We start from the raw sequence: 15290 nt of genomic DNA on the forward strand, positions 1-15290 counted from the left end.
TTTCAAGGCTGGTTTGAGAATAAAATAAGGTAATAAATGGTGACTACTATGGCCTTTAATGAAGCAAGACAAATGATAGCATAAATGATTGCTCTAGAATGGAATAATAATGTTCTTTTTTTTGCATAAGTTCAAGGGAAAATGATTTTTAAAAATGGGTTTGATGTAATTGTTTCATTTCATTGATTGATTTTTTTTTTAACACTGTATCCTATCATTTCTTTTCCATCTATCTCAGGACATTTGTTTACTCATTGTTCACTAGAGGGAGGCCTTTCCCAGTTGCATTCCTTGTCAGAGGGTTTATCTTCTGCACGGGAAATGGACTTCTCCAAGGCTACTATTTGATTTACTGCGCTGAATACCCAGCTGAGTGGTACACAGATGGAAGGTTTCGTCTGGGTGAGTAAATCTGGCCACTTGTAACCCACACCCCGCCTAAATTCCCACCACCTTCCCCTACCCTACTGCAGTAATCCCTTATGGAATTCCATTCTCCTCTTCTCTCCCTGCCACCCCCCTCTTTTTTCTATAAAGCAGCCAGAGAGCCCTTTGAAAAACATGTCACTCCCCACCTTGGAATCCTCCAGGGCGTTTCTACTACTCTCAGGATAAAAGACAAATTCCTAATCGTTGCCTATGCCTGTGACACCCAAATGTGGTTGGTCTTGCCGCATTTCCTAATCCCATTTCTTGCCTCCATCCAATTACTATGCTGTTGCCTCTGCGGCCTTCCTGCTGGGGCCTGAAATGGTCAAGCTGGTCCTGCCCCAGAGCTCTTACACAGACCGTTCCCTCTATATGGAATATTCTCTCCACATACACTGGTGGAGGTTGGTCCCTGACTTTATTTAGATGTCTAACAGTTTGTACCTCTTCAAAGGGACTTTTCCTGACCATTTTATCTAAAATAGTAGAAAACACTGTTGAAGTTTTTTTCATTATCTGCAAGAGGAACTCAAGTCTAGAAGGTTCAATTGTTTGTGTATTGTTTGCCTTAAACCCCAATGCAGGGATTACCCTTAATTCCTCTCTTTACATCACACATCAAATTCTGTCAGTCAGCTTAGTAGGGCTGCGTGGAGCTCCATAAGATGTACCCACGAGGCTCCCTTCCTCCCTCACTGGTCCGACTTCATCCTAGTCTGAGCCGCCATGACCTCTTGCTGGGACCGCCCCGGGGACCTTCCAACCAAGTTTCTTGCTGCCGTGGGGCCTGGCCTTCAGTAGTAGCCCCTTGTGCACGCAGCCATCAGATGGAACCTTTGGAAACACAGCCGACTGGAGGGTTGACATGTGCACACAATGGAGTGTTCAGAGCCACAGAAACAAACAAACAAAACACAACAAAAACAAGGAGGACCTCTGTGTGCTCCCACCAGTCGTCTCCAGAATATGTAGTTAAATAAAATAAAGTGTGACCATTGTATATCCAGTATGCTACTTTTCGTGTAAAAATGGCGGAAGGAAAATATGTGTGTGTGAAACTGGAAAAAGGAATATTCGATTGAAAAAAAACAAATTTTAAAAAGTTGGCATGGGGGGGTCTGGGGGAAAGAGATTGGGATGGCAGGTAGAGCTTTTCTTTTAATATGGTTTTGTCCTTTGAATTATGAAACTTAATAATTTAGTTTAAAAAAATCTAAATGGGGGACCTTGGCTGGCTCAGTTGGTGGAGCGAATGACTGTTGATCTTGGGGTCATCAGTTTGAGCCCTGGGTGTGGTGTAGAGATTACTTAAATAAATAAAACTAAAAATATATATATATATATATATCTAACTGAAAGAAAGTTTCCTAAAATGGAGAAGAAACCAATAAATGAACCTAACTATATGTTGAGCTGGTAATATAACTGTACAGGAAAATGGTTTATGTCAGTTTACAAGAAATAAGGAGACTGAAGAAGTAAGTTGAATGCCGCCATCAAGAAGTGAGCCAGTCTTATCTAGAAAGGGAGGTATTCTGAGGTACAACTGTCTGATGTCTTTTTAAGAAGCCAGTGCTCTGAAAAATTTTTTTAAAAGGTAAGGGTTAGGGCACCTGGGCAACTTAGTCGGTTGAGCATCTGACTCTTGGTTTTGGCTTAGGTCATGATCCCATGATCCATGAGATCAAGCCCAGAGTTGGGCTCTGCACTCATCGGGGAGTCTGCTTGAACATTCTTTCCCTCTGTCCTCCACCTGTGTGTGTATGTGCACCTCTTTCTCTCTTTAAAGTAAATAAAAAAATCTTTTTTTTTTTTCTAAGAGTATGGGTCTGGGCAAGATTAAAATGGCCTTAAAGGACATAATGTCTAGATACCAGGATGGTCCTATACTGGACTTTGGTTTTCACAAACCACCTATAAGAAGCATTTTGGGGAAACTGAAATATGACCTAGATATTATGTAAGATGAAAATCTGGAAAGGAGATACATTAAGGTGTTTAATGGTTATAATTTCTGGGTGGTGGGAATAAGGTGTCTGGGTTTTCTTATTTTCTTATTTTTGCTCGTTCACATTTAGTATTCCACATAACATATTTACTTCTTTTGTAGCAGTAACAAATGGAAATCACTTCCTATTTGTCCTTGCTTCAAACCTGCCAGTGGCTTTATTTCGTACATAAGGATCCAAACTCCTCACCAAAGCCTGTAATGCTTAGTGTATGTTTTTTTAGTTAGCATCCTGTCCACATTTCCCCACTTTTCCCTCTATCTTAAAGTTTCAACTGCACCAGCCTTCCTTCTGTTTTTTAGACAGAATGAAACTATTCTAGCCTCAAGGCCTTTGCACCTGCTAATTCCTATGCCAGATTGCTCTCCCTCAGATCTGTGCATTCTTATTATTCCAATCACAGGACAAAACGCCAAATTTTCAGAAAAGTTTTCCCCATGCACCTCATCTAAGTTGGAGATACCTTCCCCCCACCCCAAGTTCACTTTCTATCTCATGATCCTATGATTTTCTGCTTTGCAGTGACATTATATGATTTAAAATGTTTTAATTATTTGAATTCATTTCTGTCTTCTTATGCTAAAATATAAGCTTTATGAAAACAGACACCTTGACTGTTTTTTCATGACTGTATCCTTGGTGTTTAGGACAACTCTTTGTATTGTAAGCTCTCAATTGATACTAGTTGAATGAATAAATGAGTGAATGAGTGAACAAATGAGGGAGACTTGTACTGCACTTGTGAGATAGATATTATTCAAATTTACATTTTACAGATGAGAAAACGGAGGCTGAGAGAGGGTCAATGGCTTGCCCAAGGACACATAGACACAGAGTCTAGGGTTTCTGCATTGTCTGCTACTGTGCATGCTATCTCCCCTCCTTCTTTCAACCTCCTGCCATTGGTGTCTCTCCCCAGTTTCCCTTTCTTCTAGGCCAATAATTAAATTATTATTGAAGTACAGTTGACATACAATGTTATAGTCCTTTCAGATGCATAATATAGTAATTATGCAATTCTATGCATTTCTCCAGTGCTCACCAAGATCAGTGCAGTCACCACCCGTCACCATACAATGGCCAATGATCTTTTGACTAGACAAGACTGCAAATCATCGTTTCCTGTCATAGCAAGGGAGGAGAGAGTAGATCTGTTTTTAATTAAAGTGTTCTTGCTTTTCGCCTCTTGTATTTCGATCAGCACAAATACACATTGTTGAGAGGTAAAGTTGGGCATCTATGTGGAACAGTGAGTGTTTCTGGGTTGTCATGGCGCCCACTGGGGTGCAAGACCTCACATCCCTGATCCTGGCTCTCCTCACCTCAGACCAGGGCTTCTTTCTGAGCTCATGAATGGGAAACAAGACTGTGGGTGTGAACTGACAGTGGTTGAAACCAGTTTGCTAGGTGCCAAGCTCCCTAGTCTGACTTATGTTAAGTTCCAAGAGAATGGGTATATCAATCCGGAATGCTCTCAGCAGTGAGTCACAGGAAACCAGTTCATGTGACTTAAATAATTAAGAATGTCTATTTTTTACATAACAAGAATGTCCAAAGGTAGGTGGCTTCTGCGTTCCTTTAGTTGTTTACAGATATCATTAAGATTCCTGGAACTTTCTATACTTTCTATTCCGCTGTTCTTAACATGTTTACCTCTGGTCCTGATTGTATTCACCTCATGATTGCAAGAGAGTTACTATAGCTCAAGGCATCACATCTGGCAATGAAAGAGGAGGGAGGCAGTAGAGGCACTGGTCCCACTTCCCTTTTATCAGGAAAGTAAAAAATTTCAAGGAAATTTCTCTTTGTATCCTATGGCAGAAATAGGTCACGTGACTGCTTTCAGACTTCCAGCCCCTGTGGTGGGGGAAGGCAAAGGAGGAGGGTTTGGAATTAGCGGTTGAGTTTGCCAACCACAATTTAATTATTTGGGAATGAACCAAAAGTTTGCTATTGTTCATTCATTCATTCGTTCATTCAGGTATTGGACAATGGTGTTCTTCCCTTTCTCTCATCTCCCACATTGTTCCATCTCGTGTCACTGTATACTGTCAGTCTTTTGATCTATGAAAATATGGCCTCTCCACACAAACTTGGAACAATGGCTAATTGGCCACCCTTTGCAATATCTTTGGAGCATTCTTAGAATTTGAAATTGAATGCCCGTCTCCTTTATTAAACAAAACAAAACAAAACAAACTTAGTTTGTGAGAAAAACACCAAAACCAGGATACATTTAAAAATTTATTTATTTATTTATTTATTTATTTTATTATTTTTTTTTTTAGAGAGAGAGAGAGATCACAAGTAGGCAGAGAGGCAGGCAGAGAGAGAAGGGGAAGCAGGCTCCCTGCTGAGTAGAGAGCCTGTTGTGGGGCTTGATCCCAGTACCCTGAGATCATGACCTGAGCTGAAGGCAGAGGCTTAACCAACTGAGCCACCCAGGCGCCCCTTAAAAATTTATTTTTAAAATAAGTTACAATTATATGTAATAAATATGTATAAAATATGTAATAAAATAAGTAATATATATAAAATTTAATATATAAAATTTAATGTATAAAATTTACATATAATAAATTTTATATAATTTATATATAAGTCTATATATAATTTATATAATTTATATATAAATACAATACTTATATATAAATACAATTTATATAAAATAAAAAATTATGTTTATTTGAGAGAGAAAGTGTGTGACAGCAAGGAGGGGGAGCTGCAGAGAGAGAGGGAGAAGCAGGCTCCCCGCTGAGCAGGGAGCCTAGTGCAGGGCTCAATCCCAGGACCCTGAGATCATGACCTGAGCCAAAGGCAGATGCTTAACTTGACTGAGCCACCCAGGCATCCCACCAGGATACATTTGTAACTTCTTCCCTCTGTCTTCTTTGCTAAGGTGTCTTCTTATTTATTTTGGGAATGGGAGTCAACATTCATAGTGACTATATATTGCGCCAGCTCAGGAAGCCCGGAGAAGTCATCTATAGGATTCCACAAGGTAACACCTCCCCTACCCTCCAGATTTCCACTCTGCCTTGAGAGCCTGTCCCAGGGATTGTGCTATGAGCAGCAACTATAGAGGGGGCAGTGAGGGCCCAAATGACACAATGTATCCCAATTTGCCTCTGGTTCTCCTTCACATCCCCTTCTACCCCACAGCACTTTGGTGTTTTTGGATCTAAACCTGGAAGTTCAGGTAGGGACACCCTTGGGAAGGTACAATGTCATAATACCTTGAGGGTGGGGGACAGTGAAGCTTCAGGTAAAGGGGGAATAGGCTGCCACCTCGTCACAGTAGGTAAGATTACCATGTACCGTATTAGGCTTCTCCAGAGAAGCAGAGCCGACAGGATATAGATAAAGATACAGTGATAGATACATAAAGAGATGGATTCTGAGGAACTGGCTCACATGATTATGGAAGCTAGGAAATCCCATGATCTGTTACCTGCAAGTTGGAGACCCAGGAGAGTAGGTGGTGTGAGTTCTAGTCCATGCACAGGGGAAGACTGATGACCTAGCCTAAAGATGGTCAGGCAGAGAGAGTGAATTCTCCCTTACTTGGCCTTTTTGTTCTATTCAGGCCTTCAGTGGATTGGATAAGGTCCATCCACATTGGGGAGGGCAATCTGCTTTAGTCAGTGTGTAGATTCAAATGTTAATCTCATCCAGGAACAATCTCACAGACATAACCCAAAATAATTTTTTTAAATATATATTTTTAAAATATTTATTTATTTTTTAAATTTCTTTTCAGTCTTCCAGAATTCATTGTTTATGCACCGAAATAATGTTTAATCAAATATCTAGGCATGCTGTAGCCCAGTCAGGTTAGCACAGAAAATTAAGCATCATATGTACACACAGTGTTGGTCCTTCATGAGTCAGCCAATAACGCTGAGTTGTATAAGACTTGTCTTCTCCAGCTGACCCAGACTTAATCTAGTCAGTAGTCAGGGGTAGTACTGTACTGTATATACTTCCTGCCTCTTGTATTTTCTTAGTGGCCTGATGAGCCAAAATTACTTAATCAAAAATTAAGATGGGAGGTCTTGCAAGTACAAATGCATTCCCAGATATGAAGTCACAGAATATTTGAAATTTCAACTGTTTCCAAGAAACCAGGGTGTGAAGTTGACAAACGTAAGCAGGTGAGAGTGATTAGTCCAAGTAATCTGTCGCTATTTTAGGTGCTATTTGTGTCGGTTGATAGCTCCCACCATTTTTGCTGTAAATGGAACCTCTTATTTACTTTAAAATTTTTCCTAAATTACAATATGGTATTGATATTCATTTATTAATAAAATAATGACAGAGCTACCATGAATTCAGTAACACATTTAAATGAATTTAAGCATTGCTGACATCCTCATGGTGTCTATATCAAACAAAAATGGAGCCATATATTGAGATATCCCATTTGCAATTTATAGACCCTCTGTAGGAGGTCAGTGGTTTCTCCCAGGGTCTGGGAAAACCCGGTCTGGAATTGTTCACGCAGTGTCATCTTTAAGGAAGACAACTTGAAGGAGCTTTGGGATTTTAAATATTCACTCAAAAACTAGCCAAAGAAAAGCACAGAATTCTCTTAAAAGGTAGATTGTCAAAGTTCATTTCTAACTATTAAGGTATGTTACCGAATGATTTAAAAACAAAATATTCTTTATATAAATATGGAAAGAAAAAATCAGTTTTAGTTTACTGTGGGGCAGAAAGTGGATACATTTACTATCATTGGAAATGTATTGATTTCTATTTACAGGTCTCATGTCAGACATGTATGGTTGGATAGAAAAGTAAATCTTGAACATCAGCAGAAGCAGACCTCACCAGCCCCCCACAGGGGCAAAGCCCCTGCAGCTCCCACTCACTTCTTTCAACCTGAACAGTGTACATACACTCCCTTATGGGTGGGGATGTGCAAATGCCACGGGAAACTCTCATTACTTCTGGAATCAGCTCAGGTTGTCACATAATGTGTTGTTCATTTTGTCTGAGTGCCCTCGTGAAATACACTGTACAGGTGTCCAGGGGAAAAGTGAGGGGGGAAAGGTGGCTTGGAAACATTATTTAATGGGACAAAACAAAAACCAGTCCTCCTGCTCTTCATCATTGTCCAGCCCCGAGCCAGGGGTGCAGCAGTCGCTAGAGATTGGCTGGAGCCCATCAAGCAGTTGGTGACACGATTCCAGGAAGTTCTGAGGGCAATAGGCTATTGTCACTCTGTTTACCTTTCGCTCCAAGAGGATTGCAGCAGACTGCGATGACCATAAGGAAGTCTCCAGCCCCACATTAGTCATAACTGCCTTTATGTGTTTTGGAACAAAGCAGTGGGGTTTGAATGTGGCCGTGATCCAGTTCTGATGATGGACTTTTCATTCTGCACGTGCAGGTGGCTTGTTTACGTATGTTTCCGGAGCCAATTTCCTCGGTGAGATTACTGAATGGATCGGCTATGCCCTGGCCAGTTGGTCCCTCCCAGCACTTGGATTTGCGATTTTCTCACTTTGTTTCCTGGGGCTTCGAGCTTTTCACCATCACAGGTAAATTTCTTGATCAGTCAAGTCCAGATTGGTAAACTCTGATTTTCTGGGCTTTCACTGAATTTGGATTTCAGCTGGGTGACAGTACTGTAAACACTTTTTTTTTTTTTTTAAATGAGTAAAACGAAACCCATGTAGGGATAGGCACACCCTCGGTGACTTGGGAAGCCACCTGCTACCTTGTGGAAGGTTTCCTGGCAAGGAAATTATGAGTTAGTTGACCCAGGCTCTGTGCATTCCTAGCAGGGTCACCGGCAATGGGCTCTAGGTAAGGGTTGAGAGGTCCATGAAGTATCTCCCATTTCCATGCTTCAGTTCAAGTGACCTCTGCCACATTTCTCAAAGTGCGTCCCGTGGGCAGCACAGTCCACAGCTTCACAGATAATCCTGAGGTCCAGCCACGATATAGTAGCACCAGGGGAAAGGCTAGCCCCTGGTCTAGTGTGGCTCCTATATTTCATTCTGGCTTTGGTGCTAATAGTTCAGGTAATCACAGAGCCCTGCAAACGCCAGGATTAATCTCCCGGAGTCTGTGTAACACCAGTGCTTACTCTGGCACTCCCCTTTATCCGCAACACCCACCCTCCATAAATCCAGCCAAGGTCATAGCTGCTTCCTGGGAAGCTACGATAAGTGAAAGCTTATGTGCTGTGATTTCAGGACTGTCCCCTCATCTGGAGAATGCCAGGAATTGTAGGGGCTTAGAACCCTTTCTCTATAGGTCTAGCCTAAAGCCTTACTAACTTCTACCTCCCCCTCAGACCCTGTACCTGGGATGGGCTGGGGACAGAGGCATTAACGAAAAGCATCACTGCAAGGGGAAGAGTAACGTACTAAGCCGTTATCAGGCTTTGCACCTGAACTTCAGATCCTTTCTGGCATTCAGATCCCAAATGGCATTTGCGGCTGGAGAGACAGAGAGAGGGAGGGGTAGCTCAAGGGGGAGCAGCCTTGGAACCAGGACCTAGGGGACCCTTTAAGCTCCTGCATGGGTGTTTTAGTCAGGCTAATTTGTAGTTTTGAAGGTTAAACCAAGAATCTTTTCCTCAGAGTAGACTTTATGCAGATGTGTCGGAAATGAATGAAACAGTAGCTGTCCTCAGAAAGAGCGTCTCCAGCCTGTCAGACCGTCCACGTTCTCCCTTGAGGCAGAGTCTGTTGCCCACCAGAAGCAGAGGGGAAGAGGGCAGAGTGCCGTCAGCCAGCAGTTGGAGGGGTCCTGGGCAGTGGTCTCAGGTGGGGCCAGTCAGGGGAGGGAGAGCAGTCCCACCAGAGGTTTCCAGCTGGTGCATCAGCAAAATCCAAACCGTGGCCCTGTCCTGTGAGATAAGACAGCTCCAGAAGGAAGGCCAGGCACCTTTCCTGTAGGGCTAACTGGCCTTTGTGGGAAGAAACTCCTTACCCCTTTCTGAGCATAGCACGAGAAACCAGCCACCTCTTGTCACATATTATTACTGTTTGTCCCCGGTTCACATCAAGGTACCTTAACAGAGTGCATCATCGTGATTATCACTGGAGAACCATCAGCTTCAACTAGCTAGGACAGCCTGGTCACTCAAGGAGAAAGCCATTTCACAATGTGTATTAATCTTCCAGGCCTGCCAAAGCAGATGACTGCAAACCGAGTGGCTTAAAACAATAGAAATTTATTCTCTCAAGTTCTGGAGGCAGAAGCCTGAAATCCAAGTGTTTGCAGGGCCATGTTCTCTCTGAAGGTTCTAGGCAAGGATCTTTCGTTGCCACTTCTTGGCTTTTGGTTGGGCCCCCATCTGAGATTGCATGGTCTATAGCTCCATCCCCATTCTCTGCCTCCATGTCCACATGGCCTCCTCCCCTTCCTGTCTCTGTCTTGGTGTCTCTTGTCCCCTTCAGTCATACTGGATTAAGGGCCTTTCCTTTTCTAGTATGCCCTTGTTTTACCTACTAAATCGTATCTGTCATGACCTTATTTCCAGGTAAGTCTTCCAGGCTAAGACTTCAAGCATATATTCTGGGGGGACACAATTCAACCCAGAATACGAGGTAACATTTTCTTGGCATTTCCAAGGCTTTGTGAGGGGATATTTTCCTGGGAAATTGCCCATTCTCTAGGATTAATCTTGCCCATGATCTTTGGGGGCTCTAGTTCCTTATTTCCCAATTGAATCCACTGAGTCGTTCCTTCTGGCTTTTCCCTTTTTTTATTGTAGTAAAATACACATAACATAAAATTTACCCTTTTGGCTATTTTCAGTGGTCCATTTAGCGGCAACAGGTACATCCATAATGTTGTGCAATCATCACCACTGTCCTCTGGCAGTTACTTTTACTTCCCAACCCAAGAAGTTTCAACATTTATGGGAGGAGATGCAGGAGGGAGAAGGGAAATGGACAGATGACCATCTGCAAGAGTCAGGCCCTGAGTAACTGTGGGTTGGTTTGGAACAAGGATCTCAGACCCAGCAAACCTCAATGGTTGACCACTGCTTATTATAATTGTTCCTTTCTTGTCTTTTAGGTTCTACCTCAAGATGTTTGAAGACTATCCCAAATCTCGGAAGGCCCTCATTCCATTTATCTTTTAAAGAAACCAGATTAAAAAAGAAACTAAAAGCTCCCACATGACTGTTGAACACCATCAAGCTGCTGAGCTTGTAACTTTGAACGTTCCAGTGTGTATATAAACCGGGAGGCCTCTTGTGTTCTGACAGCCGGCCTGGAGATTCTGTGGGGTGGCTACTCTGTGTGTCTCTGTGTGTCTTCCCAGGGTCTCTCTCCTGATCTCCTGTTGAAGCTTTGACAAGGCTCTTCTCTGCACAGAGACATCTATCTGCTCTTTATCCAGTCCTCCTAGAAAGTGCAAAACTTCCCCATGTCTTTCTTTCTTTGGGTGATCTAAGTATGTGTGGCTCTCTGTCAATGTAAGACAGCCCTCTAGCCAGGAAAGTTTTCAGGTGAGGGCAGTGCTTGTAGAATTTATTAAAGGTACATATTTTATGCCCATACAAATGAGCAACATTGAAATTCTGGAGCTGCATGGACCCCGAGCAAATCTCCCAAATGAAAACCCAGTCATGCTTTCCTCTCCCTCAGTTAATTATGAAAGATGTGAAGTGATGACGTGGGCTTTCAATAGAGGAGCCCTCTCTTCATATGGCCGAAGGTGTGAGGAGGCATTGACCCCATTTCAAATTTGTGCGTGGTCTCGCATCTTTGTCCTCCTGAAGTTTCCCGGATCCCTGTCAGAGATATCTTAGAAAACTGGTGTGGGTTTGTTGAATGTCAGGTTTTCTTGACCACAGAGGGAGAGACATGACTGGTTGGCTAGTGAGAGAGTGAAAAAGCCTTTTACAGTAGACACTGCCCATTCCGATATTCTCAGAAACCTGTGGAAATAACCAAATGATGAGAGAGTGTCAAAAAAGGGAAATGACCGAGGAAGATCATACATTGTTGCTTGCCTGGACAGGACATTTACAGTGACATGGAAGCATTCCAGAAGTGCTCGGCAACTTTTCTGCAATTTCTTCACGGCAGTCTTTGGGATCTGCTGAGAAAGACATTTCCTAGAGGCAGCCTGAACATGGGTCCTCCAAGTCCCTGAGGGCACAGGCAGGGCAGAAAACATCTTTTGTTTGGCTCAGACAGGGATTCACACACAGTTTGACTTTCTCTGTTTCTTCGGTTTTTTTTTTTTTTAAACATTGGAAGTTTCCAAAATTTCAAAGTTAGATCTCTGCATTCCAGTTTCCCTTAAAGCACTGGACGCTGTGGGCCCATGGAACCCCCTAAGAATGTGGACTGATCAGCTAGTATGTATTAGAATTTGCAACCTTGGTGGACGGGTCACGACCTAGAGTGGGTGCTCAGATGCTGGGCTCTCTAAGGGAGGGGCTGAAGACTCAGAATCAGAATGTAGGAAACTATTTGTCCTCTCGGATCTAGGTGTGTGGCAAGCGTCGGAAATGTTTAGCAAGCCCTTTGGGGAAAGGAACACCAATTTGATCAGAAATTCATTGTACAAGAAACAAGACATTTGAAAGGTGTATGTTACTGAAAAATACAAATTGTAGTCATGTAAATGTTTTCTGTTTTCTTTTTATTAAATGCCTCTCAAATCGTGGATGCTAAGTAATTTTGTTTGAGTTGAAATATTCCTGGGCTCATGAAGATTTTTATAAGGTGTTGAGCTGCGGGTTTTTTGTTGTTGTTATTTTTTTTTTAAAGAATTTTTTAAAGATTTTATTTATTTATTTGACAGAGAGAGAGAGAGAGAGAGACCACAATTAGGCAGAGAGGCAGGCAGAGAGAAGGGCGGTGGGAAGCAGGCTTCCCGCTGAGTAGAGAGACTGACACAGGCCTCACTTCGATCCCAGAACCCTGAGATCATGACCTGAGCCAAAGGCAGAGGCTTAACCCACTGAGCCACCCAGGCGCCCCGTTGTTGTTGTTGTTATTGTTTGCCTTTCTTTCTTCCTTCCTCGTCCTCCCTCCCTCCCTCCCTTCCTCTCTTTCTTTCTTTCTTTAAAAGTATTGCTTCCTTTTTGCTCTCTGTCTTCGTTTTGTCAACTTGAAATTAGGGGCTCTGAGTTGAAAACAAAAGAGAAATATAACTTATGTGATTTCTCAACCATAGCTCAGAACTGGAAGCAGGTGCAGGCAAGGTGCTAGAGAATGTGCTAAGGCCAGATGCCACCCCTAATGTTCAGGAATACACAGACGGCGAGATAGTCTCAGTGACATAAATCTTAAGGTATAGCTTGGGCTCAGTGAAATAAAAGTCTTCCAGTTCTCTCCATGACATTGAAAATTGGCTTTATTAAAACCTTTATCTTATTACCATATAAAATATCTGGGCCAGTCCTTGAAATGTAATAAGCACTCAATGAATGGCAGCTCCTTTTTTTTTTTAATTTTATTCATTTATTTGACAGAGAGAGATATCACAAGTAGGCAGAGAGACAGGCAGAGAGAAGGAGGAAGCAGGCTCCCCGCTGAGCAGAGAGCCTGATGCGGGGCTGGATCCCAGGACCCTGGGATCATGACCTGAGCCAAAGGCAGAGGCTTTAACCCAGTGAGCCACCCAGGCGCCCCTGGCAGCTCCTTTTTGACCAGGAGGTGCAATCTTGGGACAAAACTGCCACCATTCAGCAACTGCATTTTTTTTTTTTAATTTGCTACAAGAGGGCACTCTCTAGAATTTATAGGCCAACCCTGATTTAATACGGTAATTTACATATTTGGAAATTGAAAAAACCCTATTGTCATTTCAGATTAACATGATCATAATCCCGGGTGCCTGGGTGGCTCAGTTGGTTAAGCAACTGCCTTTGGCTCAGGTCATGACCCCGGAGTCCCAGGATCGAGTCCCACATGGGGCTCCCAGCTCCATGGGGAGTCTGCTTCTCCCCCTGACCTTCTACCCTCTCATGCTCTCTCTCACTCTCTCTTTCTCTCAAATAAATAAATAAATAAAATATTTTTTTAAAAAATGATCATAATCCTTCCTTTTAAAAAATTTATTTATGTTTTAGTAATCTCTATATCCAACGTGGGGCTCGAACTCATGACACAAGATCAAGCCTGCCAAGCTCTACCAAATGAGCCTGCCAGGTGCCCCTAATGTGGACCTTCTTAATTTAAACATAGTGTGAAATAAACTTCACACAATCTTAACTCTTCCCTTGATAGCTGAGGTATTCTGCATGCTCTAGGACCATAGTTTTCAACCCATTTTCTCTGTCGGGACTAGAATATGTATGTGGATTGAGTATAGTAAAAGTCTGAAGGGAAGGGGGGCCCATCCCTAAATGTATTTCCCTTTTCTCCTAAAACTAGAGTGCTACAAAAATTATGGTAAAGGTAGGTTTCTGGGGAGTGGTTTTTGAAACCAGAGACTAAAATATGACAGTGGCTTAGCTAACAAGATAGTCTGTCTCGATCTTGCTAAAATTTTCATGGAGGGAATGTTTTCCTATTGACCTTGTAGAAGATGTTGTAGTATTCTGTTTATCTTCAGAATGAAAGTGCAGAAGCACATTTAAGACACCCACTAGTTCTGCCTTTTCACACAATATATGGAGACACTGAGACCTGCAGTGTTGAAATGCCTCCCTGGGTCATATAGCTGGTCAGAATAGCCGTCCTACCTTATCCCTTTAAGGATCAGAAGTCTGCCTTTCTTCATAGGGCATAGCAGGCTTTTAGAAGAGAGACTCAGCAGAACCTATTTGGATGGGTGTGAATTTAAGTCCCGAACACACGCGTTCACACTGCAATCATTTATTATTTAAAATATGGAAAATGGTAAGGGGTGGAAGGAGATTGTTGGGTGAGACATGATTCTTGCCTTTTAAGGGTTGCCACTCAGATTTCTGAAGAACTCATGCAGGAGAAAAATAGCCAGAGACTGAGAAATCTACCAAATGTCATGTCCATTTTGTGGAATTTGTTTCCCCCACTCTGTGGAGAGGATCAGGCTATGCCCTATCATGAACCTATTTCATAAAACAAAGGTGTAGTAGAGATCACAGTGTAGAAGAGATGACATTTGTGCTCAGTCTGGAAAAAGCTTCAAGTCACGAGTTCCTCCTACCCCTAATGTTTATCTCTCTAAGGCTCATCATTGACTGCCCTATATTTGAGAAGGAAAAAAAGAACTCTAATGAGTACTTTGCAGTTAAGTGATTTAGGTGGTCTGACCCTTTCAGGAACAAATAAACAAATCTATGATTTTACTGCCTTGAAGTTTTTCAACAGCTGCCTTGACTTTTTGTGGTAACCTTATGGTAATCTCACCAAGAATCAAAGGATAAAGCTGTTGGCACGTGAAGGAATGGACTCATGAAGAGTCGTTTCCTTTCTTGCCTGGCCTTTGATTTTCTAATAGACTGTGGGCTGAGGTCCAGGCATGGCAAAAAAGCTAGGGTAACAATAAATGTTAAGCAAAACCTTCTAGAAAAGGCTGTTGATTGTTTTATAGCATCTATACTATCCCATGATAAAAGAAAGAGGCATGGTGCCAGATGGTAATGTGGGTGCTTGGATGATTTAATAGCCACTGAGTGGATTTAATTTCTGAGTAAGAGATTTGCTCATTCTCTCTGTAAGTCCATTAAGCTGCGATCTTAAAAGGTTCCATGTTATCATATCGTGTCTCATTTCTTCCCACCAACCACAGTTTGGGATTTGGATGAGTGAAATACATTGTTGAAGAAGGTTAAATATGTACTAACCTGTATTCGTTCCTTCATGGCTTCAGGGTTTGGTTTTGCTCAGGGTAGGTAGAGGCTTAGGTGAGGGATATCCAAGACTCTCTCCCACAGGG

At 42.4% G+C, this 15290-nt stretch overlaps 1 protein-coding gene across 1 annotated transcript in view; it reads left to right on the forward strand.

Annotated features, from left to right (window-relative positions):
- Window positions 1-10548, forward strand: part of SRD5A2 (steroid 5 alpha-reductase 2) — a gene marked incomplete at both ends in the record, with an annotated part of 46128 nt that extends 35580 nt beyond the window's left edge. The window contains 4 exons of the mRNA XM_080814638.1: window positions 239-402; window positions 5338-5439; window positions 7834-7984; window positions 10482-10548. Of these exons, the coding sequence (XP_080670764.1) occupies window positions 239-402; window positions 5338-5439; window positions 7834-7984; window positions 10482-10548 (484 nt within the window). The remainder of the gene's footprint in view (window positions 1-238; window positions 403-5337; window positions 5440-7833; window positions 7985-10481) is intronic.
- Between the last annotated feature and the right edge of the window lie 4742 nt (window positions 10549-15290).

The sequence above is a fragment of the Martes martes genome (genome assembly GCF_963455335.1).
Source record: "Martes martes genome assembly, chromosome: 9".
Lineage (NCBI taxonomy): Eukaryota > Metazoa > Chordata > Mammalia > Carnivora > Mustelidae > Martes > Martes martes.